The following is a 27,380-nucleotide window of genomic DNA, read 5'->3' as shown; positions in this document are numbered from 1 at the left end:
TCTTGGGTGGGGTAGTGGGTGCAGATTCAGTGGCGGAAGAAGTTAAAAATCTAAGGTCAGCCAGCCTCTGCATTGGCATTGTAAAGAAGTGAGAAAAGAAATTGCTAACCGATCTGTCAGGGCATTAGGAAAGATGAGACTATCGCCTGAAAAAGGCCGGAGACCCAATCTAAAACAGGAGAGGTAGGAGGGCAGGAGTGAAGGAAGAGGGAGCCGGGAGCACCGATTTCCAACAGAAAGTATCCATGGGTTGGAAGAAATGGTCCTACAGGCTTCAACATAAAGGGTCATGCAGCCTTCCGCTGGAGTGAGGTGGACTGAAAATGTATGGTCAAAGGAAATCAACAGACTACTAGAAACCTATTCACAGTACACCATCTTATTTTGGTAAAAAGTAGCGATTTTGTTTGATCGAGGATGGTGTTGGATCTCTCCATTAGTTTGGGTCCGCCACCTTGGAAGACCAAATATTCACAATCTCTGGGATTTATGGTGTCCCAAACACTTTCTAGGCTTTGCTACTATTTCGGTTGCAGTCAAGGTAGTAACTAACTGCTGAATACCATGGAGATAAAGCAACTGATCACAGAACCAACCAACAACTAAGAACACACTTAACCCATTATTCATAACCCTTTCCAGCCATCGATTGTATGCTCCCCTACCTTCATGCTGGACCGAACACAAGCCAAACCTCTACACCATATACCATTGCCCCACAGAGGCCAACACAAATTAACCAATTGCAAACATCCACCATCTTCGCCCCCCTCGTACAACACAGAGAATGTCAATATCCTGCTCTGAACCCCCAACCACAACCTGAAACCACCAAACCCATGTGCCATTAAAATAGCGACTCAAAATAAGCCATCCACATCTTGGTATACACAAGCACTCATTGACAGCAAGTATGCCATCTGTAAACAGCCCAGAGAACCCTTTCCTCAGCAGACCGGACCCTCAGGACCACAGCCAAAGCACACCATCATACAACCATCATGGAGGCATTCAACAAGTGGAGGATAATCCTCCAAACAGTGGCACACTGCATCAACAACCTCCCAGACACTGCAATAACGCAATCCACACACAAATGAATCACCACCTTCATTTAGAAGATCAAAACACCCTAACAGCACCAAACAACACACATTTCAGCCATACTTGCAGTCAACATATGATGTACCGAATTCTGTAGAATTATTCCAAAATGCCAGTAAAACATGCACATCCTTCTAACCTAACATCCTCCCCTAGTCCTTTGTATTCAACAGGAGATGCTTGCCAACCACTCAACTGTAACTTCCTTAATGCAAGACATGGTCCCAGAGGTACTAAAAACAGGACAGATCATCTACCTGATGAAACACCTGACCCAGATCATCTGACCATCTACCTCCATTCCCCCCTAAACATGAAATCCCAGAAAAGTGACCAAAAATGCTCTCTACAGCCAGCTGCATAAAAAGATCTCGGCACAATCCCCTAGAGGATTACCAAAGAAGGTTTCAACCACAATGCAGTACAGGGACAGCGAACAACTCAGTTATTGATGACAGTGCCAAACCTGGAGAAATTGAATCCCTGCCTTCTCGACCCCTTTGCCACCTTCAACACAGTGGACAGTTCAGTTCTGCACATTCTCGGCACCCACAGAAACTCCATTGAAACAATCATGCTGTTCACCTCCTACCCCTGTAAGGGACAGATTCTAACCTGCAGAGTTCCACAATGATACATCCTGTCTCAGACCATGTTTGTCATCTCCCTGAAACCACATGTGTGGGGAAAGAGAAGTGGACCTCCTCACCAACAAAGCACCAATATACCCAATTTTCAAATTACACAGATGTACTTAAAGACCAACTGCATCAGTGTCACCCACGTTGCAACACTATTGCCAAATGCATCAGCTGCCACTTTGTGCTGCACTGAATGCAACATCACCCACATTCTCAAACATCTGCATTGGCTACCTATTCAAACCAGCATCATGCATCACATACAAAGTAGTCTCAATCCAAACACTACTTTACCTGGCCAAGAAAACCACCACTTACAGGAGGCCAACACCACCAGAAGGCACATCACCAGACCCGAAACAAAACTGCAAGATACAAAAAACAAACAAAAAATAGGAGGCAGTCTTTCATGCTACATAACGTTACCAACCCACATCAGACTTTCCCTGTCTATCCTAGTCAAGGACTTCAAGATCCTACTCTTCAAACAATCGCCAAGTACTGATCGCAACGACCCAACAACACTAATTCACCTCCAGAGTCTCACTCCCCTGATTTCTTTAGCCACCCCATCAAACTTACCCCCAAACACTACCTGACCAAGAGAGTGACGACAGAGGACAAGGGAAGACCAGGAGAAAGGAAAGTGTAAACTGTTGGCTTTAGAAGTCTCTGCTGGGGGCAGGAAGAAGCAGAAAGTCAGTGGATACTAATATTTCAATGAGCTGAAGGGGGTGGGATGGACTACCAACACAGGCTAAATAAGAGACACGAGAGGAATAGACACATGACAGATGTTCTTATCTAAAATAAAATAACAAAAAGTACATTAATGTTCTTTTGTATTGCTTCCTGATCGAATCTTTCCCAACTCATGTCTAATCTGAAAGAGTCTAGAAATGTTAGGTTATGCTAATGTAATTAATACAGCGCATGGGCACCCGAAGGTATCTTGGCGCTAGAAAGGACAGAGTAAAACCAACATCAGTCAGTCACTGTACATAAGAATAGAAAAAGTCTTTAGAACAGAAAAGTCTTTAGAGCCCTTCTAAACACCAAATGATTTGACAAGGTTTTTGTTGTCAGCGGCAGGTCATTCCAGGTGTGGGCACCACAACTGAAAATGCCTGCCCACCAATACGGGAGCTGCGAAAAGTAGGCACACATAACAGACCGGCCATAGCCGACCGCAGATGACGGTATGGAAGATCCCTGGTGAATTTGGTATGAAGGTATTCAACACCAAGTCCATGCAGTGCCCAATGAACAATACACAGTGCCTTGAATTTGATACGCTGCACCACCGGGAACCAATGCACGGCACACAGCACTGGGGAGATGCGAGCCCCGTAAGGTGACCCCGTAGCTACCCAGGCGGCCAGATCTTGAAGACGCTGCAGCCGATGGATCAGACCCTTGGGCTGAGCCAGGTATAAGGAATTACAGTAATCCAGCCGGCTGAGCACCATGGCCGCAACCAGCGGTGGACGAAGGGTGGCCGTTAACGGGGCAAGCACCTTTTTTTTTAAAATGTTTTTTAGATGAAAATTACCTGCTTTACACACTGCAGAGACTTGGTCATTCACGCAAAGGGAGGCGGAAAGAATCACTCCCAAGTTCTTCACTTTAGACACTGGGGCTGGAAAAGGGCCAAGAGAAGAAGGCCAGAAAGAAGACACCTAAAATGCAGGATCAGGACGGGCACCTCCCACCATAACCACTGTCTTGTCTCCATTCAACGTCAGCCAGTTTCGGTTCATTCACTCTCCAACGGCCGTCAGGCACTGATGAAAGCACCACAACATCTCGACCTGATCAAGATATAAACGGATCAGGATCCGAGTGTTGTCATCATAAGCATAGCACCGGACGCTGAGGGAGCAGAGGAGGCTAATAAGAGGCCAGAAGTAGATATTGAAGAGATTAGGAGACAATGCAGAGCCCTGCGGAACTCCACAGGAGAGGTGGCGGGAACCAGAGAAAAACTGAGGAAGAGAAAGCACCTGGGTACGCTCGGACAGGAATGACGAAAACCAGTCTAGCACCTGACCAGAGATACCAATCTGGGATAGGCGAGTCAGCAGGGTAGGGTGTTCCACAGTGTCAAAAGCCGCCTGATGGATCTAATAGAATCAGGGCACTTACCCACCCTGCATCAGCCAGCCAGGCTATGTCGTCCTGAACCGATACCAGGACGCTTTCCGTGCCCAGACCAGGTCGAAAAACTGATTGGGCTGGAACCAAAACATTAGAAGATTCCAGAAAAGAAGATAGAAGCGGTGACAAAGACTCCAAGAAGTTCATAGAGAAAGGCAGAAGAGAACTAGGGCAGAAATTAGAAGGGAGGGAAGGATTCAGTGAATGTTTATTTAGAAGAGGGATCACCGTAGTGATCTTAAATTCCGCTGGGCTGACCCCCGACCAGCAAGAAATATTTATAGCCGTAGTGAATTCCATTAGTAGATCATGGGAGATATCTTTCAACACTACCAGTGGCACCGCATCCAGAGGCGACACAGACCTGATGTGCTTTATGGCAGTAAATACCATTTCCTCAGAGAAGACGAGAAAAGAGGACCATTCTTTTGCTACATTCAGGCCACCAGGACCTGGGATCTCCCTCTCTGGAGCAAGAACCGAGGTGGACACTTGGATGGTAGTGCGAATCACCTCAATTTTAGACACAGAACTGGGAGAGAGGGAATCACAATGATCCTGGCAGGGACTAACTGTAGAAGTGTATTTCTCAGAGGCAGACAGATTTGACCATCGCAAAAAGAGCTTTTGGCTGACGTAAAATTGCAGACGCCTTGTACTGAGCTATAAGATTGGAATTGTATGCAATGCGCCACATGCGCTCCACCTAAGTTCGAGACGCGCCACTTTTAGCTGTTGAGAAAACCATGGCTCCGAAGGGCGCCTACGTGGCTGAATAAGCCACCGAGGAGCCAAAACATCAGCAGCTTGTTGCAAAGAGTGAGCCAGTACTGAGCGAGCAGCAGTAGGAACCACCTGACATTTTGCTTTAACTAATGAGACCATACCCTGAAAGTCAGCCGAACGCCAGCTGCGCAGCCACATATGAGGAGGGGGATCTTTAGTTGAGCCCGTCTTGCTTTAAATGTGCAGGTCTCAAGATAGTGGTCGGACCATAATACTGGCTCCATTGATTGAACCACTAAAAGGGAATCATTAGACCAAATAAGATCCAAGTTATTACCCATCCTATGAGTGAGTCCAGTTACCAATTGATGAAGTTCAAGATCAGTCAGACTAGTGCAAAACAAGTCAAGCGTTAGGGCTCTAGGTGAATTAAATTTCAAATTAAAATCACCCAGCACAACAAGATGAGTATTTCAGCTGGAGATCAGCCACCAGATCAGCCAAAGATTCGAGAAAACCCACATAGGTGCCTGGGGAGCAGTAAACAATCAAGAAATGGCAGGTAGAAGATGGGGGAACTAACACATCTCACCAGCAACACCTTGATAGCTAAGGAACCGGGTTCTCAAGTTGAGATTATAGGGAGGGGTGAAAATTCAATCATTTGCCAGAAAGCCAAGGGTTTTTCCGCAAAGGACAATCCAGGAAAAAATAAATAAAATAAATAAATAAATAAAAAATCAGCTCAATATAAGGATATGGAAATTACAAAGCAAATTTAGATTAATCATAATAGCTGCAACATCACTCATTAGCCAGAGTATATGCATAACTATGAACTACAAGTGTTGGTGGGGAAGGACAAAACACATGGCTGAACTACTAGTCCACCATGACAATCTGACCTTTTCCCATACAAACGATACTCTGCTATTAGGGAACAAGTCTATTTGGCAAGCACCCCACCATCGAAGTATACCCACATTGAAAGACTGTTCCAAATTCAGAGATTAGGTTGACAACAGTACAGAAATTGAAATAAAGATCTGCGCAGTAAGAGCTAAAAGCAGCTTGTGGGCATTGGGAATCACCTAGTAAGCAGCAGTCACCGATGAGGAATAAGGAGCCTGTACATGGCATGATATAAATCTCCCTCATGACAAGCAAAAAAAAACTTGGGACCATTAATTATGACCCGTTACATGTTTTATAGGTGTTTTGTAAGGACCAATATATACAAATTCCCAGACAGAAGTAATGTCATGTAGGTATGTTTATATGGGTCCTAGTTCGATGGAAGTCCAAACTAGCTCTTAGTAGCAGTTGGTATGAAGCTAACCAGGGACATCTAGGCTATGAGCAGGAGCTAATAGCATCCTGCAGTTTAGATCCAAAGCAGCACCAGGACTGCAGAAACTGGTACTCTGGGAAAGGGAAGGCCCCCAGAAGGGAAGATACTCGTACCAGACCAGTGATCTCAACCCAAAACTGAGGGAAGACATCCGTTAGCCAAGGAGTGAAGCTGCAAAGACAACCCCCGAGCCATCCTTTGCCCCAAAACATAGAATACCGTCATAAAGGATTCACCCAGTCTCTTCAAGAATCCCCCAGAACAGTTGAGGGTTAATTCCCCAGTCACACTGGCACTACTCCCCTTTGTCCCATCTTCTACCATCCTTAAAGGGAAAACAATGCTGTAAACCACTGCTTCCCGAAACCCCATTTTACAAGTGTCAGCAGCAATTACAGTGACCCTTAAAAGAATTTAGGTCTGAAACTGCCTGGTTTTCAGTTCAGTGATGCAGATGTATTGCCATTTGCATCATTCTCAAGAGAGCCAAGACAGCAGGAGCAGCAAAGCAAATGGAAAAGGTCGGGTCTTGCTGCTTCCAAAAGAACAAGTACACAGTGTTTTGACATACAGAAGACCATGTACTTCACTGTGCCATCCTTGAAAGCTTGCATAGAAGCCGCTCTCGGGACAGAAAGCACCAAATACTGGAATAATGTACGATTTAAGATGGCGGCCAACCTGCTTGATGGTTTCTTCCATGGAGCCTCACCAGGAAGCATGGAGAAACTCAAAATAGCTGTGAAAGACATTTCAAAATTGGATTGCCAATCCCCACTCCCACAATTCAGTGCACTACGGCCAAATGATGCATGGTGGTGGGTCTGCATAACTACTCAGTGTTGGGTGTGGATGCTGGAAGGGTAAAGCGGTGGCAGTGTGGAGAAGGGCGAGAGGAAGAGTGCAGGAGGAATTGTAATAGGTTAGTTATTACACACTTAATACCCAGAAGTTTCTAAGCGCGGACCAGGGGATCGAACCTGTGATGCTCTGCGTCATCTTGCTTCCAAGATGAGCGGGTTGCCCCTGAGCTACTCCCCCGAGGCAAAGATACTGAAGAAATGATAGGAGGAACGACTGGGGAATTGGGAGGAGATACAGGAGAGTAGACAGACCTGTAAAGGAGAGTAAAAACCAGAGGAAGTTGACAGTTGAGGATAGATACCTTGATGGGACGAACAACTGGAGTAAGGGTACCGTATAGACATTTGAGAAGGTAAGAGGTAAAAGAGCGAGAACAAGAGCAGAGCAAGGACAGAAAGTGAGAGGGTAAAGAAGGATGACTGACCGGGGGGTAACCGAGCCACACTCAGGCAGGAGAAGGAAATAGGAAAACAAAAAAAAGAACCAGGCATGGTCAACTAGGCCAGGAAGGCAGATTTACTATAGGCCTCAACGGAAGAAGCGGCAATAAAAAAAAGCGGGCAAGGAGGGCCAGAGAAGGGAACTGAAGAGTGTTCAAAAAAGAAAAGAGGCGACAATAGACCAAACCAGGAGGAGATCCTGTGGAAGAGGTACATGACCACCCAGTGCTAGCAGCAACTAGCAGTCTCAAAACCCAATACAATGTGGCCTACCTCAGAAGCTCCCTGGACTCAGTGAGCTCTGGAAAAGCCTTACCCAGAGTGAGGCACTCACTGAAGCTAGCCCAGACCGCCAGAGTCTGGCACATGGCAGGAAGTACCTAGAGACCAAGCATCTGGACTGGGAAGACAGACAAGCATCAACCAAGCCATGCAAGAAGTACATGGGCAATACCTAAATCCCCACTTACTGAATGGCCCATTTGATGCCAGGAGGCAAAGCCCATGTAGGCAAATGAGGGGCAGACTATGGCCGTTAGCAATTGCTCACTTTTGCGTTCTTCAAAAATTCTTTATTGAGTCCAACCCAAATCACTACCTATTTGTGTAGTAGTTTAAAACTGTTTGGACCCCCACATTGGTTTGAGCTCCCAAAACATTTGGGATTTTCCCATTTCAACACAGACCAAAAACCAGCACTTACAGAACATTGCAGTGTGGCCCCAAACTAAACTCTGTATTGATATGCAAAGATAATGATGGTCAAGGCAAGGTACGCAGGGAAGAACATGCTATTCTTCAAGACACCATTCAAGAGAATGTAGCAGAATTTGAATTTGGGTTGTGACTTTCTTCCCAGTAACGAAAGAGCCTCCAAGCCATTACACTGAAAGCCTTACCCAACTCTGAAGTGCACTGGTTGAAGAGGCTAGTTCACCATGGTGTTTATGCTTCAGTCAGCAAGTGAGTATCCAATACATATACCACAAAAAGGCAATTGCATGAGATGGAAAAGGGGACAGTTTATAGAAGCTTTTAATGCATGGCTTTTATGATGCTTCGTCTATTTTGGTATTGCTGGGGCGCATCATTTATTTGAGATAGTGGCCAATATTACGGTTTTCCTGTCCTTCGGATTAATAGGTTACTTTCATTTGGTGAAACAGAAATTTGTTTCGACTCTTGTAATGTTCACCAACATAATACAATTGTTTTAACATAAAGCTAAAATTTGTCTCCAATAAAACATACTGAAAATAAATGTTAGTGAAAACTTCACCATGAACATGCCCAAAAAAATGGAGTTCCCAGACATCCAGCGTATAAAAGTAGGCTCACTTACAGTAACGGGTTCTAAATTGTAAAGCTTCAGCTTTGCAACATTGCACACTAGCCTGCTGTAGGAGCAAATCTTCCAACAAGTCAGTAAGAAAGGACAGAACTGGACAGAAATGTACTTATAGGGTACTAAAGACAAAAGCTGCAACAAGGTTTAAAGATTGGAGACACAGCATTGGTGTGTGCACAACTTAAGGAATGATACTTCAAGCTTGTATGAAGATGGACCCCAACCAATGCCATTAATGTGACCGCACAAGCTCTTTTATGCAAGTATGGTGTTGCAGCACAGTGCATTTGGGGGGGGAGGGGGTTGGGGAGGAAGTCTGCAAGACTATGAAGGAAATCACAAGTGCATAAAAGCACAGGGCGGGGGGCAAGCAGAAGGGTTGTTTGGGATACCTTCAGAGGGAGAGTAACGTACCAAGCAGATTAGGAATTCATCAAGGAAGTGCTACCCTAGCAAAAATATCATTGCAGAGTCAGACTTTAACCAGCCTTAAATATGCAATGTCGTTGAAGGGAATAAAGAGACCATAGTGGCAGGATACCACCCCATGACGAGCTGTGGGCACAGAGAAGTTAACATTGGGAAACTCCCCTACGCACCCCCACCTCCCCCACCCTCCACAGTGTATCATTATCTTAAAAGAAAGTTACTCATGCATTTAACCATAGGTGACCCAGAGACAGGCTGGGGGAGACTAAGGGAGTGGCGGTCTCTGGAAGAAGGGACAGAGGATATGAGCAATGGACTCAAAGGTTTCAGTGGAGGAAGACCACCTGACAGCCAAAGAAGTGAGGCTGGTCACAGTGAAGAGACCCAGTCATGCAGGGTTTGAAAATGCTGGGAGCTATTGATCTTCTGGGTATACCTTGAATGAGCTAGATAGACACCAAGAGTTCCTTTTTGCTCCAAAAGCCAACTGGTGGCACACAAATATACCCGTCTAAAATGACTGTTGTGTCTGTGGATCTGTATAAAAGGCACCTTCGGAATTCTCTAAGATACTTAAAGCATAATGGGTACATGTTCAAAGTATAGCTTTCATCTCATGAGGAAGTTAGATGTGCGAGCACCTACAATCCCAGTGCTGGTGTAGACTGTGGCAGGGTCTACCAACATCACCCGGGGGCCTGAGCCATTCCCAGCTCCATCCAGAGGTGTGGAAAAAATTCATAGCCAACTGGGGATGTGGCACACAACACAAGGGGGCCCTTGAGCAGAATGTGTTGGGACCTGTGTCATGTGTCTGCCTCTGGTTGGGGTAGTCTTCAGACCCAGAGAGCATGGTTAACCATCAATAGTGATTACCCCAAATCAGTATTTAATCTTCCCATGCACAAATCTAATTCCAGAAACATGGAATACCCTTTGCAACATGCCAGATTTCTTGAAAACCCAGCAGCAACATCCAGAAACTCTCCTGGACTCCGCTTTGCATGCACACTGGTTTTACGGTGACTGGAAGACCAACATTTCAATGGACTTTAACACTCACAAATCCATGGTAATTACTCTTGCTTTTGTTTCCACACAAAGAATCCTGGAGTTGGAAAGCACTGCTCCTCTCCCAAAATCCATGCCAAGGATTTCTATTAACCACCTCAGTGACTGTGCAGCCCAATAATGCAGCTCCATCCTGGCTTTTCTCCCTGCTAGAACTAGTTATAAGCTGCCATGCCGTAAAGATTCTTGTTTGTGCACTGACTGTAAGCTCTGTGAAGCTAAGTCCCAGAATTAATCTTTCTCTGCGTTTCTAACCATTCTGCCTTGCCTGTGACTGATCCATGTTGCTGTGCTGCCTTACTCCACTTTACACAGCCCTGCCGGCTCAGTCACGTCTGCCTGCTGCCAATGTATTTTCCCCTTTCCTTTGTGCTGTGTCCCGGCAGCCATTACTCCAGTTTTGTGTGCAGACATTCTACAGCTCCCAGACTCTGCTTATTGTGCTGTGTCCCTACACCTTCCAGCCTCTTCCTTGTGCCATTCCCCTTCAATCTTATGCTCTGTTCCAAGCTCCATCTTCTCTTGCTCTTTCGGGTCCAATTATGCACAAGGTTTACCCTGCTGGTTTCCCATTCTGTCAGCACCTTTTCCCTTACTTCTAGTCCTGTTTTCCACAATCTTGCAGAATCAGTGTTTTTCCAGTCCATTTTCTAGCCTGCTTTTGTTACCTAAATCTTTGGCTTTTTTCAGTACCTTGCCTTCGTTACCTTGTACCAGTTCTGTGCTACAGCTTCTTCATTCCTAGTTTCAGCTTTCCTGTTCTGAGTTATTGTTTACCTTTTGGGACATTTAGTGTCTAGTGTTTTATGGTGTCCACACTGGTGCCTACATATTCCTTTGTACAGGGATTGGCTGCTATAGCCTAGGAGGCAATCTCTGCCTTTCCTTTGTCTTGTCTGACCCGTAGTCTATAGTGTATTTCATTTAGCAATATGTGGCCTGCTGTTTCCACGGAAGGCATCTACTGCATGTTCAGTTTGGACACAAAGGCATGTCTCGTGTAAAGGCACTCTTGTCTCTGGACCCTAAGGCACGAATAATAGCCACTCTTGCTGCCCATTTTCCATGGGCTTGCAGTGAGGCTATCTATAAGAGTAGCTTGCACAGATGAACTGAGTTTCCTTATTTATGTGGGTAGTCCAACCTGTGTACACCCCTCATTGTTTGTCCAGTACATGGTTTGCATCCCTCCACATTCAGCATTGCGGTCTGCCTTTTCTTCTGGTTCCATTGATCTTGTATAACTTCTGTTCTTCCTTCCCCTCTGCTGCATGCACGTGCCTGTCCCTTTTATCAGCATAACAGCCCCCAATCATAAGGGTGTCCTGAGAATCTCCCAACAACTTGATACAACTGAAGTAACATCCTGACAGTGTCATGAAGTAGCGACTGTTCAATCAAGACAAGAAAAAAGTGTGGGGGCATGTAAAACATTAATACACAGTTGCATTGATCATAAAGTGGGTAGACAATACAAAGGATGTACTATCTCACCACTCGGCCATAATGATAGTAAGGCACAATGATCTTGGAGAAAAACAGCGATAAAGAAACCTTCCAAAAAATGTTTGCAAGACACTGACCAAATAAGGAAAATGCAGTAGTGCCTTTAAGTGAAGAGGTTAAGAAAGCCTGATGCCACAATAGCCCCTGCCTAGTTTCATACCGCTGGGTACATAAGCCAACGGGTACAAAGATCTCAACATGGGTAAGGTATGAAACGATGATCCCTTTGGCAGTCAAGGAGAACCTTCAATAACCACAGATCATTTCAAAATCCTCAGTGTTCCCAGATTAGGGAAGGGTAATATTCAAAAGTCACAACACTCAAAATCCCATTGCTCAAAGACCAATTTCCTGCACAGTATCATTACATTAGTGCATACATTGTTCTTCAGTAGATTAGCTCGATAAGGAGAGAATGAAACTTGCTTCGTAACTTTTATATGCACCATTCAATGGACCCTAATCGTGACTAAATGAATCAAAGTAAGTTAAATAAAACATGCATAAAACATTCAAAATGAGAAAACCAACACAGTGTGACTCAAAAGTTTATATGTAGAAGTTTCGAATTGCCTCACTTAAAAGTACCACCTACAACAAGGTGGAACAATACATTTTTTACAATCAGATTTAGGTTCATAAAGAAAAAAATTAAGATAGAGTTCATGAGAAAATGATGCATTAAATAATTTCTGAACTATAGTGCAATTGATGTAAGCATAAATATACCTATGTAAAAAACTAAATATGTTCAAACCAGGACAGCCAGTGTTTCTAAATTGAGACCATGAGTAGATTATAAAAATTAAATCAGTACTGCAAATGAAATTTGAAAAAAGTCTAAAATGAATTTGTAATTACGTTTACTTTAAAAGCAGAGGCACTGTGTCTTTATTTTTTAATATAAAATACTTCAGAAACATCCAACTAAGTCAAAAGCATGTAGAGATTCTTTTACCTTCTGCAGACACTTGCATTTTCAGAATTCATTCCAATAAGTACACATGTGAGCGATCAACATTTAAATGACTTTATATTGAATGCATTGGGAAAACAGCCCGTACTTTGTTCTTCTGTGGCATGTATTTGCAGCCCAATCATTCTGAACACATTTTTAATAAATCAGCAAACATTAACACAAATGTATCTAAAAATATTTTAATAGGACCATAACATTAATACAAGCAATAAAGTTCTGTAAATTAGACTTTAAAAAACTACAACTGAAGACTTCGGTTAGTAGTAAAATATCCCTGATTCTGTGATTCCTGTCACCTTGTGAGGTCATCTTCCAAATAAACAAAATGTTGCTTGCAATAGTGTTGGCTAACATTCTTGGTGAAGTTTAATCAGTTCACCAATAGCAGAAAAGTTCCTGTATAAAATTGTAACTTGGCCCATTATGCTTCAAACAGAAATAAGCGAGGGGACATTGAACAGTTGAATCATTTTCCAACTAACGTGGTCTTGCATCAAATATGGCTTTGTTGTTAAAAAACAAGTTATGACCCTAACAATGTTATCTCTCTAGACACTCTCGGCAAACAGTCAAACACTTTCTGGATTTTTTTTAAATATGCCATTTTCTTCATAAAATGAAAGTACTTTACCATAAAATAACAAAATTAGGTAGTTTTTAAACCTATAGTTATGTTTGAGTCAAATGTAGATACAGAATTTAATTTAGGTCATTACCTTTCTCTAGGACATTTAAAAGGTACTATGGGGTTTAAGAATTCCTTTCTTGAATAAATTATATACAATAAATAAAAATACATACACAAAAAGAGTACAAAACAAAGGCTGTGCAAAATGTATAAGAAAAACATCAGAACAAAAGTTGTTTGGAGGAATTATTGTGGTTATTGAAAGAAATTCAAACAAGTCACTTAACACAGGAAAATGACTTGTACATGAACTTAAATCCACATTAGGTACTGCACTGCCAGAAGTATGCATGTCATACAGCACACTATATAAATAGTTGAATATTCATATAAATGCAATGTTGAGATGGAGTGTCTCAAACTAAGTTATAGTGAACTGCTCAGTTCAGCTCTATGAAACCGGAGGTTCAAAAGCTTTATAACTAAATCTATCAAGACCCTGAACAAACTGTAAATTTGGTTATTAGCAAAATGAGAAATGTATTGGCCCACCAACAGAAGACCCTGATATATTTTGCCAAACAGAAAACATTTCTGAAATGTCACAGCAGCAATTGAATTAGTTACAGTGAGGTTCAGTGGCAACAGTGTGACAATCATTAAATAAAATTAATATTCAGTAGTATAACAACAACAAACCAGCACATTTAAACCAAAGTCACAACCGTCAAGCTTATTCTTTGCACATTAGGAAGTTGCATCCCCATTTCCTTTTTCAGATTTGTTAAATGAGCTCTCCTCCCCCACAAAGAAGTTTTCAGACTAATGATCTTAAAATATCACTCATAATTCCATCATGTAATATTCCTTCAGAAAAGTAAAAAGTTTCTGGTTGGTAGATGTAAGTGTCAGTTAAGAAAAGTATACATATATACCCCAATTGTCTACTCCATCAGAATTTTGCTTAAAATATACATTTGTATTCCATCTACAAAATCACAATTTAAAAATGAAAATAGAATTGTTTTGCAAGTGGATGCGGAATTGTAACCATTTTCTACAAGAAATGTATATTAATACTGCACAAACCCACGTCACTGGTAAGGAGCTAGATCTGTGTTTGGTTAAAAAAACACCTTCCCATGATTTCATTAATTGGAGAGGTTTGTTAATATAAAAAAAGTTTACAAACCAGTAATCACAGTATTAAATTCCTTAAAACAATGGGAGTACTGAATGACTGGGGAGAGGATATTTTCTTGACCAGTTAAAGTCAATGCTTCACAAGACTAGTGTTTCCAAACTTATGCTTGACTAGGAAAGAAAACCTGAATATTTTCACCTATTTGTACAACAATTTTATTAAATACAAACTATCAAAATTAAGTGCGCAACTATATAATTCTGAACACAGTGAAAACCCTGAATAAACTATTTCTTTTTAAAGGCATGTATGTGGTATGTGGTTTTTGAACTATATAATTTCATGTCTGTCAAGAGTGGGAATGTCTCTCATACACAGTTTGTATGTGTGTGTGTGTGTGTACATTACATATACCAAAAAAATAACATGTATTCTATACAGGATTGCTGCCATTTTTGGAGCTGCCAGTCCCTGAACTTATCACATTAAATAGCCCAGTATCTGTTAAACGGAATTTCTTCTTCGGTGGAGTCTTCAGTGTTCCAGACCTTTCTTTAACTTTGTATTCTAAAGTGCTGTGAGGTACCCCATAAATCCCTTGTGCTTTGGAAACACTCATTTTACCACTCATTACCATAGCAATAGCTTCTTCCATTATTTCGTGATCATACTGTCTATAGCGTCCTCGTTTTTTCCGTGGCTGCTTATTATCTTTGCACAGGTCATCTGCGTTGTCAGAAGAGGCATCAACTAAACCATTTTTTGTATTAAAACACAGAGGTGAGAGGTCCCCATGAATAATGTATGGGTCAACACTTGAACGAGTTATAGGTACAGAACATTCATTTTTGCTCTGCTTGGGGAGAATATGTTTCAGTTTTTGAAGAGCTGAGCCATCCAAGACTGATGAGGTTTTGGAAACTTGATACATGACATCCAGAAGACCAGGTGTGTCAGGTTGTGGTTTTGAAACTGAATTAACTCGTACCTGAGGAATTTTCAATTGTACAATCGGACTTGATGTTTCATAATGAAGTCCATCGTGTTTTTCTTTGAACTGAGTGACCATTCTCTGCAGAGTTAACTGGTGGAGGTAACTGGAAGCGGTTGGGAATTTTATTTCTGAGGTTTCAAGTAGGTTAAGCTTATTTTTCTCGGTGCGCTCTGCTTGAGCTTTTGCCCACAAGGCTACTTTTTGCAGCACTTCACAGGTGTCTTTATTGTTTTTATACAAATAGCCATCATTACAATTTCGAGATTTGTTTTTAAAATATGCAGGTTTTCCTGCTGTTAAGGCTTTGAAGTGGATAAATAAAGTTTTTTGAGGTATGCCATAAAGTATGGCGGCTTTATTCATGTCCAGTGCTCCCGACTGAATATCTTTCATAGCTTTTGAAAGTAAACCATCTGCAAACTCAGCACTTCTTTCCAAATAGTCCTCTTGGTCTCTATGTCGTCTCCTGGATGGATGGAATGAAACGATGGTAAACTGATGCATGAGAGACTTGCAAAGAGATATTTGTAGGGGACAGTCCACTCCTTTATTAAACTTCTTGCTTAGGTAACATCACTGCTTCTGACATTAAGTCTTTGAGATGTAGCAGTTATTGGTTATCATAGCAAAAGCTACAATCCTGCTAGGCCAGTGAGTCAATCATACGTTAGCTTCTACAGCAGCCCTTCCAAGTACTTTAAGTCATAACTCAGTATTTGCATTTTATTCTTGAGTGCCTTCTATTCCCCGTGACAGTTGCTGGCAGAGCAAAATGGTTATAAATATGGTGATGCAATTAGCAATCCATTACTAAGTTTTCAAATCCTAAGTTTTTTTTTGTTAGTAGAAACGTGACGTTACCGCTAAACAAGTAATAAAAGAGTCAACCCCCTTAAATTTTGTACAACAGAGAGAACTCGCATGCCCAGATCATATTAAATAGTTGATTTACATCCAATAGATTGGTCCACAAACCCATGCTTTCACAACGTTTAAATTGTTAAATGATCTTTTGAATTGTAATCACTTTAAGATAAGAAACAAAGACATGGCAATTTAGAGCTAAATGTGCCACACCCTACCTAAGAGGATTAATTTACCTATACAATGCCAGCTGTTGAACTGCAGGCTTTACTTTGCCTTTCACCCACGTTAGTTTTAATTGAAAAAAAAAATACTCGGCCAGTGCCAAAGGCATTAAATCCTTTCAGAATGATCATATTATAGGATTGCGTTTATTAGTCTATGAATAAATCAACTTTCACTTCATAAACTAATAAATGACCGACTTCTGATACAGTGCATGCTTTTGCAACACTATCTCTCCAGAATGTTTGTGGCTGAGGTTTCCATTCTTTTCCATTGATTGACCAATTCGCTTTGATCAGTGGGTTAAAAAAGAAAGTCTCCCGTGAAAACACTATAACAAGCACAACTTGGGAAAATACTGCTTACCGCAACAGTGAAGCATCACAAGACTGATCCAACGTCAACGTCTCTGAACATAAGCTAGGTTTCCTTGTAGAAAGATCTAGTACACCATCTCCTATAACCGGAAAGAAAAAGAACCTATGCTTTAGATCTAAATTATAGGCATTCTGAGAACTGCGAGATAACAGGACTAAGAATACAGTTTTAAGTTAATAAAATGTAACTTGTTTTGAATTAAAATGCGCACAAAATGCCAGTTTTCCAATGCAAGATTTCCATTTAAAGTTTGACTAAAAGTCCTAAAGAAGTCCAACCTTATGTTCTATTCACATTTATCCAACATAATTACTATTCCATTCCCCTGCACAGGACAGGGTCCGGTCCTGTGCTACCAGTATATGCGATTTCGAGTGATTGACGTTTTTTCAAAAATAGGCAGTTCTGACAAAATATACACAAGGCTATAGCAGACCCCCATGTGCAGGTTAGTTACAGACCCATGCTACGCCTACTGCTAGTAGCTAATAAAACTCAGTCTAAGATAACATTGCCTCACAGACCTTTTCTCTTTAAAGTGCTTAATCTACCAAATTCCTTATCGGTTCCTTTTCTGTGCCATATTTCTCAAAAGGTTCCCCAAGAGCCATCTTGCAGTGCCAATAGGATAAAGCAACCTTCCAGACTGACATTCTTTTCTTGCCAAGCCATTAGAAAAGGGGACAGACCATATGCAAATCAGGAAGTCCAGCCCAAACTACAAAGTCACATCCCTTCTGCACGAGATCACAAGCTTCCCCAGACATGTTTCGGCCTTGGTGGGTCTCATCAATGAGAAGTAGTTTGGGTCTCTAGGACTCCAAGACGAAAGTCAATAACCCCTTGAAAAACGTTACTAGCCGCAACTTCAAAAAAAGTGTAAACTGCAGACCTCCAGAAATGCAGAAATGAGATCATGTCCACTACCTGAACTTGACGCACCAAAAACCTTTTTTTATCACTTCTAACGTCACCTTGGGTTATATGTTATGTTAAAGAATATTTATAGCACGCACTACCACCACCGAAGTGGTACCTTGGCGCTCTGGCGGATGTGGAAAACAATAGGGTAGGGTGAGTTAGTAAGGGAGGAAAAAAAACGAGAGCTGTGATGTGCTGTTTACAGCTTCAGTTGGGTTTACACTGTTGGCCGAGCACAAGTGTGATTTTTCAGTCGGCAGTTATGTGCTGTTGTGCAAGGCTATGTGTGGTTTGCTTCGAGTGCATGCAGTTAGTTGTGCTCTATAGGTCTAGTGGTGTTAAGTTTAGAGTTTGAGAGGTGCAAGAAGAGGGATGAGTTATTCGTGGGTTGGTTAGTGGTGGTGCTTCGGCATACCACCTTCGCTTTGGTCACCAGTGGCGTGTGTCCATGCCTGTGTCATGTAATGTGGTGTGCTGGATCAGTCTCATCCTTTATTCTGGGCAGAGTTGTCAGTAAGGCTGTTTGGAGGCGATGCCTTCCACCCCTGTTTAAGACCTAATGGATGTCTATATCGCTTTCTGGCATGTTCCGGTGCAGATATCATTGCCTCACTCAGCCCTATGGGGGCCGGGGGGGACTCCTATCTATACTTATGCCAATTGGGCCCCCATAGATCATCTATTAAGTTGACATTCTTTCCCTTTCGACTAAGTTTCCCTTGTCTGTAGTACAACCCAGGGTGTTCCCATCTCTTTCCCTAGCCTCTGGGAGGGCCCTCTAAGGAGAAACTGGTGCATCTAGGTCTCCCTTCCACTCGGATGTGCCTCCACTTGTCCAGAATCAGTCTAGTCCTCAGTCTTGCCATTTGTGCTCATACCGTGGGGTGTGGGAGTTGCTCATTCGGATCTGAATTGAAGAGCCAGGTGTTAAAGGAGTTGACTGAATTTGAGCTAGTCCTTCATTCCAGATGTTAGCGGCTAGGTAGGAGAAAGTTGATCTGAGTTTTTAAACTTGTGTATGGTTAAGGTTCCAGGCAGATGTCCGTGCTGGATCAGTGTTCTGGTCCGTTGGTAAATGGTAATTTTCTTGTATAAGAATTTTGCTCCTTGACCATGGATTGCCGTGCATATTATTTTGACAGTGATTCGTTCGAGTGGCAGCCAATGTAGTATCTTTAGTGCTGGGGCGATGTGGTCCCTTTGTGAGAGTTTGAGAAGTCGGGCCTCTGAGTTCTCTATACATTGCAGTTTCTCCAGTAGATAATCTGGCATTCCAAGGTATAGGCTGTTGGCATAGTCTATCCTGGACATGAAGAGGGAGATGATGGACAGTGTTTAGTGCAAGGAGAGGTATGGTAGAATCTTTTCGATCGTGTGCAGGTGAAAGAAGCATTTCTATATTATTGCGTTTGTGGTTCTAGGATTCCAAGGTTTTTGACTATTTTGGATGGCGTGGACGTTGTTCCTAGTTCTGTGGCCCATGGGATGTATTGGTTACCTCCCTGCTATTTGAAGATAATCATGATTTCTGTTTTGCCGCGGTTGACTTTGAGGCGGTTTGTGTTCATCTATTCATAAAGTTCTGAGACTGTCTACTAGCGTTGTGTTCTCTTGTGTGTCTCAGATTTTGTAGATTTGGGTGTCTGCGTAGTTTTAGCAGGCAAGGCCATGGCTTTTTATGAGGTGGATTAATGGAATCATGCAGATGTTGGAGAGGGGATAGGGAGGATACTTCTGGAACTCCACAGGTGGTTTAAATCGGCACAGATTTGAATTGCTTAATCCATAGGGTTTGTTCATTCAGATAGGAAAGATTCAATCCAAAGCAGCGCCATGTCAGTGATCACAATTTCTTCTATCCTCTGGAGGATGTTGTGGTTGACTGTCTAACGCTGTAGAGAGGTAAATCAGTATCAGTCTTATATATTATATTGGAGTCTGCATTGGTCTTTAGATCATCCCAGATAGAGAGACGTGCCGTCTGTCCCCCTCATGGGTTTAAAGCCGACTTGTGCCTGGTCCAATAGTTGGTTTTAGATGTGTTCCAGAGTTTGTTTGTATATGTAGGTCTCTGGTAGTTTTGCTGGATAGGGAATGTTCGATATCGGTCTGTGATTGGAGAGGTCTTCCACATCGCCCATAGTATCCTTGAGGAGTGGTCTATGTATGCAGATTTGAAGGCCCATGGTACTCTTCCCCATTAATCGATTGAAGAGGTTTCTGTGGCATTCCAGTGGTGTGCCCTGTGTAAGGATGGATTTATAGATGTCTGGTGCACAGGGGTCCATAGGGGAGCCTGCTTTGTTGCTCTGTTTCACTAGCTTGACCAATCTCCCCTGATGTTTGGGTCAAGCTTTGCAGCATGGTCTTTGGTGCCAGGGTAAGTAGGGCGTGGTGCGTGGTTTGGTTTGTATGATCCGATATATGTCAGTCATTTTATTTTTAAAAGTGATTTGCGAGGTAGTCGCATAGTTTTTGTGATGGTACTGTGTGTTTTTGCAAACAGGTGGGTTTTTCATCTTTTACGATGTTGAATAGTTCTTTACGGGTGTTGGTGGCTTATGTGATTCGGTAGTCCTATTATTTTTATTGGGCTTTGATAATTTCTTTTGTATGCTCAGAATGTTCTTTTTTTTTTTTTTAGATAGTTTGTTCTTTTTGCCTAGTTTTTTTCTACATTCTAATTAGAGTTTTTTTTTTCTTTTCATTGTGTTGAGGTGGGGAGTAAACCATCTTGCCACCGCTTTCTTTTGTGATGGGATGAAGGGATTTTCTGGGGGTATGCAGTCTATTGTTTCGGCAATCTATTTCTGATATTGGCATTTTCGTCCAGGTCGGTTCCGTATATTCCAGTAGTTACTGCTTTTAAAAATGGTATTCCAGTTTGTTTTCCAGATCGCTGGGACATATTGGGGCTGTTTGGGTTCTTTGGTTGATAGTTGGATCACAAGTGGTAGGATGAGGTGGTCGCTCCATGGTATTTGTATTGGTGGTGCAGTTGATATCAGCTTAGTGTTGGTGAAGATTGCAGCGAGTGTGTCCTGCTGTGTGTGTCGCTCCTGCAACCATCTGGCGTAGTTTCATTATCTTGAGCTGCTTGATTCGTGATTTTTGTGAGTTTGTGTTCTGTTCTTCAAACCATATGCTGAAGTCCCTGAGGATTGTCAGGTGATCGTGTTTGATGGCCAAGTTTGTGATGGCTTCTATAAAAGGCATTTACGAAGGTTGCGTCGTAGGTGAATAGAGGAGTATGAATGTGAAATTTGTTTTAGAGTCGGCTGTCAGGTGTAGGACAAGGGATTACGAGTTTTTGCTGTTCAGTTGGTGATCTGTTTTTGTATTCAGATGTTCTTTGTAGGCTATTGAAACGCCTCCCCCTCTTTTCCGTTTATCTGTGTTCATTGGAGGTTGTCGTGTAGACAGCTGTGTAGTGTAACTTTGTAGTCATCTATCCAGGTTTCTGTGACGAATAAGAGGTCTATTTCCCCTTCGTACAGTAGATCTCTATAGCATGTTTGGACATTGATATTGCATTGATTAGATTGCAGTATATTTTTTTTAATAGTGCTTTGATTTTTGTTTTCATTTTATGAAGGTCTTGTGGGGGTTCATTTGGGTATGGGGTTTCCTGGTTCCTCTCAGGATGTGTAGGGTGTTTGGTGGGGTCTGTTCGTCATTGAGTTGATCTGCTAAGTTTCGCATTGGGTTCCTGACTTCTTCCGGTTCTTCTTTGGTGTCTCATTGCTGGTGCCCTAGAGTCAGTGATGTATGGAGCGAGGGTGTCGTTTTCCCACTTGTTCCTTTTGTATGTTTGTGTGGTCCTGGTGTCTTGGTGGGGCATCTACCATGGTTGATGGTTGTGAATTGTTCTGGTGGTTGGTCCGTCGAGAGGTATGGTTATTGGGTATAAAGAGATTTTCCTTATTTTGGAATTCGTTCAATTTCCTGTCATGCTTGTGGGTGTGTGCTCTGTTGTCTTGTCTGTTGGCATGGTGTGCTTCCATTTGCTTTATTCTTTCTCCTAGTTCTCTTGCGTTGCCCCGTTCTGTGTTGTGGCATAACATGGTGCTCTGTAGCCTAATTGTTCAATAGGTATTCTTTATTGTTGTGTTTTCAGACGTAGTGGTCTTCCCCGCCAGCAACACTTTCCCGAGATTAGTTTAGGTTGTAGTTCTTCGGCTTCTTAGTGGTTGGATGGCCTGTGGTTATGGATAAGGGGCGTGGTCAGGTGGAATCTTTGCAATTTGATTACTAACAGATAGTTAGGACGGGGGGTTGGCGGCAGAGGTGAAGGTGTTTCCTAGGTGCATGCCTCGAGTGTCCTTTGTCCTTTGGCAAAACTATCCTGGCTAACCCCAAGTTCTCATTGTTGGGAGCTGTAGTAGCACTGAAGGTTGCTGTACCTAACTATGCAGAGATTTAATCTATTGTTCCACTTGGCGCACAGATGCAGTGCTAGAGTGCTGCGCGGGCTGGATCCAGCAGAAGCCTAGAGATAGGAGCACATCACTGGATGGGAGTCTAGGGGTGGTGGGCATGTGTTTCTAGTTCCAGGGATACAGTAAAAAGCACACAAACAGGAACACCGCAGCAAATGAAAGCGGCCAGATACAAGTTTCCTGGATAAAGGAGAAAATGGCTAAAACTCAGAAGCATAGCAGCAAAAGAAAACACCCAGATATGAGCCTTCCTGACTAGCAGTTGGTTGAACAGCAAAGAATGTGGAAAACATAATGGGCGAGGTGTATCAGAGTACACGTTTATGGTAATGGAAGAAATAATACTAGTGGGACAGGAATAGGAAGCAGTGAAGGCCGATTCCCCTCCCCTCACCTTGCTTACCTTGTTAGTTGCGGCTGGTTGACGGCAGCCCTCTAGGCTCCTCTGGCGAACCCTGGCAAACACAATCTGAAGCGGTTTCTGTGGGACTTGCCTCCCCCCGCCTCCCAGGGAGGGAGGTGCCGAAAATGGGTGTCTTAAGAGGGGCGAAAGGCCCAATCAGTTGGTGGGCAGGATGGGGAGTGGAGGGGAAGGAGTCAGGAAGGGAGGCAGTGGAGCAGAAAGTCGGCAAATATCACTTTTAAAAGTAAAAAACAAATGCAGTTAGGTTGGCAAAGGACACCTAGGCTCTGTGGGCAGATTTAAAAAAATAATAATACCCTGGACAGATTTGTATCTGAGCGGGACCAGTCAGGGACAATGTTGGACACCAAAAAATTGTTTACCCAAGAGCTTAGCCTCCTGACAAATGATAAAAGAAAAGCGGAAGCTCAGTGGCTAAAAACTCCAACTAACGCCAACAAAACAAGTTGGAAATAAATTGGCAAAATCCTATAAATCCAGAATTTCTATAATAAACAGATCAATGAGGCAAACAACAAAAAAATGGTTTGAGATATGATATGGCGCAGAATCCTGGAGTTACTTTCTCTTTTTTCACTATGATACGATATGGCATTTATAACGCGCCTATACACAAGTGTTTCGAGGCGTGACCAGGCAAGGGAGGGGAACAAAGGGAAGACAGACAGCAAACTTACTAGGCCAGGTGTCATTCAGATCGCACAAGTGTATGGGAAGGGGGAAAGGGAAAAGTGCGGTGGAGAAGGGAGAGGGGAAAGTGCAGTACATGGGATAGTAGAATAAATAAGATAAATAAACGGCAGGATGGTGGCAAGTCCAAGGTAAGAGCAGATGTAAGTGCTGGTAGGGGGACTGTAGGGATACAGAATAAGAGTCCCCATGTGTGGGGGTTGCCAGGGAGGCAGTGCAGGTGAGCACTTGGCAGGGGCCTGAGCCCGAGATCAGAAAGGGTGGCCAGGTAACCAGTACAGTTTCAACCAAGAATTCAGCAGGGGAGAGGGCGACAGAAAGCAGAAGCAAAGAGGAAGGTTTTGAGGTGCTTCCGGAACCAGAGATGGTTCTCAAGTTTCAGGGAGGCAGGAAGGCTGTTCCAGAGGGAGGCCCCTGCCAAAGAGAGAGATCTACCATCAACTTATTTCTTGGAGAAGCGACTGACACTGAGGGAGTTGGAGGCGGATGAGCGAAGAGCTCGAGAAGGAAGATATTTGGGAAGAGAGAGTTGAAGGTATTGTGGCCCAGAAGGCCTTGTGGACAATGCAAAGGGTTATGAACTTAATCCTTGCAGCCACGGGAAGCCAGTGCAGAGATTTCAGTCCTGGAGAGATACGATGCCTGGGCTTGAGGCCAAGGACAAGTCTTGCAGTACTGTTCTGGATAAGTTGCAGAGGGCGGAGAGTAGAGGCAGGTAGATTTAGATAGAGGCTGTTACAATAGTCCAGCCTAAAGAGAACCAGGGCTCCTGAGAGGGTGAGCTTCTGGGGGAAGGAGAGGAAAGGAAGAATACCTCTGAGGAGGTGTAGCTGGTAGTGTGACTTGGAGACGTCAGAGATGTGAGGAGAGAAGGAGAGTGGGGAGTCGAAGATGACCCTCGAGGTTTTTAGCCTTGCAGGTGGGAGCAGGAAGAGGGCCAAGAGAGCTGCAGGGAAGGAGGGAATGGGTGTGTCAATGAGTAAAATCTCACTCTTACTGACATTAAGGCAGAGGTCATTGGCGGCACACCACTCGTGGATAGCAGACAGTCAGAGATGAGTGAAGGGGAGGAGGCCAAGGGTAGCCTGAAAATGAGCTGGGCATCATCTGCAAAGCACTGAAAATTGGGGCACAGCGCAGCAATGCGGTGGGCTAGGAGTGCCAGGTATTGGTTTAACAGCCATGGGGAGAGGTTAGAACCCTGGGGGACACCACAGGCAGAGAAAAAGATATCAGAGAGGAAGGACCCAAGTTGGACCTGGGAGGGTCAGTCGGAGAGGAAAGAGGTCAGCCATGCCAGAGCCTGACCAGTGATACCCAGGTTATCACAGAGACAGCGGAGCAGGATGGCATGGTTGACAGTATTAAAGGTAGAAGAGAGATCAAGCAAGATGAGGACACACAAAGTGTTGAGTCAAGGTTGGAGTGCAGGTCTTCACGGATGTTCAGGTGAGCAGTTTCCGTGTTTCTAGCAGCTCTGAAACCCGACTGATGGTCATGAAGACAGCCAACAGATTCAGTATGGATATTAAGCTGGGAGATGCCCAGTTCCTCCAGGAGCTTCCCCAGGAAGGGAGCGATGGAGATTGGGCGATAGTTAGCTGGGTAGGAGGGGTCTGCAGAAGGTTTAAGAAGAGGGTGCAGAGGGAGAGCTTCAGGGGGATGGGAAGACTCCAGTGGCGAAGGAGTGATTGAAGAAATCAGCCAGGGCAGGAGCCAGGGAGTCGATGTGGTCCTTGATAGTTTGAGGAACAGGGGTGAACCTGTTTCGATGAGACTTTCATAGATCGGACTTGTCTAGAAACCTTGTCTGCAGAGAAAAGGGGGAAAGGCAGAGAAGGAGGGAGGGGGGGTGGCTGCAGAAGGGCCAGATGAAGAGCAGGGAATGGAGGGAGGGAGGTGAAAGGAGGAGTGTGATGACAGGATGTCCTGAGTTATTTTAATGAAGTGAGAAGCCAGTGCTGTGCATAGGGCCTGGGAAGGTACAGGAGAGGTAGAGACTGCAGCAGGATTGGCTAGTTCCTTGCAGATTTTAAAGAGTTCAGCCGAGTTGTTAGGTGCAGCAGAGATGCAGGCTTGGATAGGAGCTCTCTTCTTGGTGAGGACGGAGAGCCAGTATTAACTTTGCAGCAGGTGGCAGGCCAGTTTGTCAGAGGATTAACATGAAGCACGCCATTTCCTCTCAGCCACCTGCACTTGCGTTTTAGGGTGACGAGATCGGAGTCATACCAGGAGTTACACTTGGCTTTGGGCTTCAGGCGGATTCTCTTGACAGGGGCAAGGATATCAAGAGTATCAGATATAGAAGAGTGGAGCATGGAGAGGGCTGTGTCAGGGTGAGAGTCAGCCAAAGGGGTAGGAGGTGGTGACGAAAGCCTCAACTGACGCGTTTCATGGGTCGGATGACCGAGAAGGTGGGTGGCAGTGATGGAGGTGGCTTGGCCTGGGGGGAAGGGAGGGTGAGGGGGGAGGATAGGAGAAAGTGATCACGCCAGGAGAGAGTAGTGGAGAGAGGGACAGAGGGTGGAAGGTCAGAGGAGATCAGAAGATCGAGAGTTTGCCCTGCAGAATGAGTCGGGCCAGAGGGGGAATGGTGAGTGAGAGAGTCGCAGAGGTCGCAAAAGAGTCCGGAGGGGGGGACAGGAGGTATCCAGGTGGATGTTGAAGTCTCCAAGAAGGAGTTGAGTGGTTGAGGCCAGGAGTGAGGAGGAGAGGTCTGCCCACTCAGAGAGGAAGGAAGAAATCTGACCAGGTGGCCAATAGTAGCCAAAGTAAAGGAATGGCTTGGGGAGAGAGAGAGCCTGCAGACAAGGCATTCAAAAGAGGAGTAGGTCTGCGTAGGAGTGACAGAGGAAGGAATCCACTCAGGGAAGATCTGTTGGGCCTGGGCGCAGAGAGGATCTTGTAGCCGTCAGGTGGGAGCGTGTCAAGGCTGGTGACACAGCTGGCCGTGAACCATGTCTCAGTGAGCCCGAGGACATCAAGGTCAAGTTCTTTAAGAAGGCGGCTGATGTCAGGAATGTTTGACAGCAGAGCGAGAGTTAAGAGTAGTAATGTGGAGAAGGTTGCCATCGTGAAGGACTTCCGGGGAGGGGTACAGATCAGAGGTTCGTCCTGCAGAGGTGTAGAAGGAGCCCGAGAGGGGGCAGAGAGGGAGGGGGAAGGCAAGGTAGTTGAGGGAAGGGGAGAGAGTGGGCAGCAGGAGAAAAAAGGAAGTTGATGAGGCGCAGGAAGCATCTATCAAAGAGGTGAAGGATGGCCTGAGGGCCTTGGACCAAGGCGGTCCCATTAGAGTAAACATTAATGATGACCTTAGAGGAGTGGAAGGAGGCCAGGAGGACGTCCCAGCACGTGCCACCATTAACAGGGGCAGAGGAGAAAGGAGAGAGCACAGAGACCATATGAAGGGTCCATAAGTCAGGTGAAGATCCCGAAACGTACAAAAGCCCAAAGCCCTACTGGTATCATTTGTACCAACAAACCAGGACTGTACAAAAGCACAGCTGGCTTTCGAAGCAAAGGTGTCTAAACCCTGGGACAAGATCACAAAAGATCTGGCTAATGACATGCTATTCTTTTTTTTATTGTGTTATAACCGAAATTCGGTTTTTCATACATACAAAATAAGTAAATGCATTCATTTCTTCAACACCTTAAAAACATATCAATTAATACTTTTAAATAACAGAAGCAAAGAAGACAACTCATAATATTACAGAGATCTTAGCTCTGTCCTGAAGGGATAAACCCAGCTTGCTGTAAAACACAAACCATATTTATAGTCTACGAGGTCTCGTGGTGGGCAATCAGACTTTCCCAGAACATCGTTGAGGATAAACTATCAACTGAGTCAATAGATCGACAGAACTATTTGTCTTACATCCCACGTCCCTTGAAAGTCTCTCAAGGTGTGTACAATAGTCTGTCTACTAGGATCTTCACATAAAGGACAGTATTTTGGCCTTCCCTTTGTGCCCCCAACATGCTAACACAGCTCCAGTCTGAACTATGTTGAGTCGAACTCTCAAGAAGTTCTGCCTCACCTTTACATCTGGAT

General features: G+C 43.9%; 1 protein-coding gene across 4 annotated transcripts in view; it reads right to left on the bottom strand.

The window, feature by feature from the left end:
- LCORL (ligand dependent nuclear receptor corepressor like) overlaps positions 1-27,380 on the bottom strand; it is a 1,174,596-nt gene that overhangs the window by 809,436 nt on the left and 337,780 nt on the right. For all 4 annotated transcript variants that reach the window (XM_069631902.1, XM_069631901.1, XM_069631903.1 and 1 more), the window contains exon 6: positions 16,838-16,928. In XM_069631902.1, coding sequence (XP_069488003.1) covers positions 16,838-16,928 — 91 coding nt within the window. The remainder of the gene's footprint in view (positions 1-16,837; positions 16,929-27,380) is intronic.

The sequence above is a fragment of the Ambystoma mexicanum genome, chromosome 6q (genome assembly GCF_040938575.1).
Source record: "Ambystoma mexicanum isolate Mex_15411 chromosome 6q, UKY_AmexF1_1, whole genome shotgun sequence".
Classification (NCBI taxonomy): Eukaryota; Metazoa; Chordata; class Amphibia; order Caudata; family Ambystomatidae; genus Ambystoma; species Ambystoma mexicanum.
Note: the sequence above shows the minus strand (reverse complement) of the source record. Positions and strands in the feature narration are given on the sequence as shown.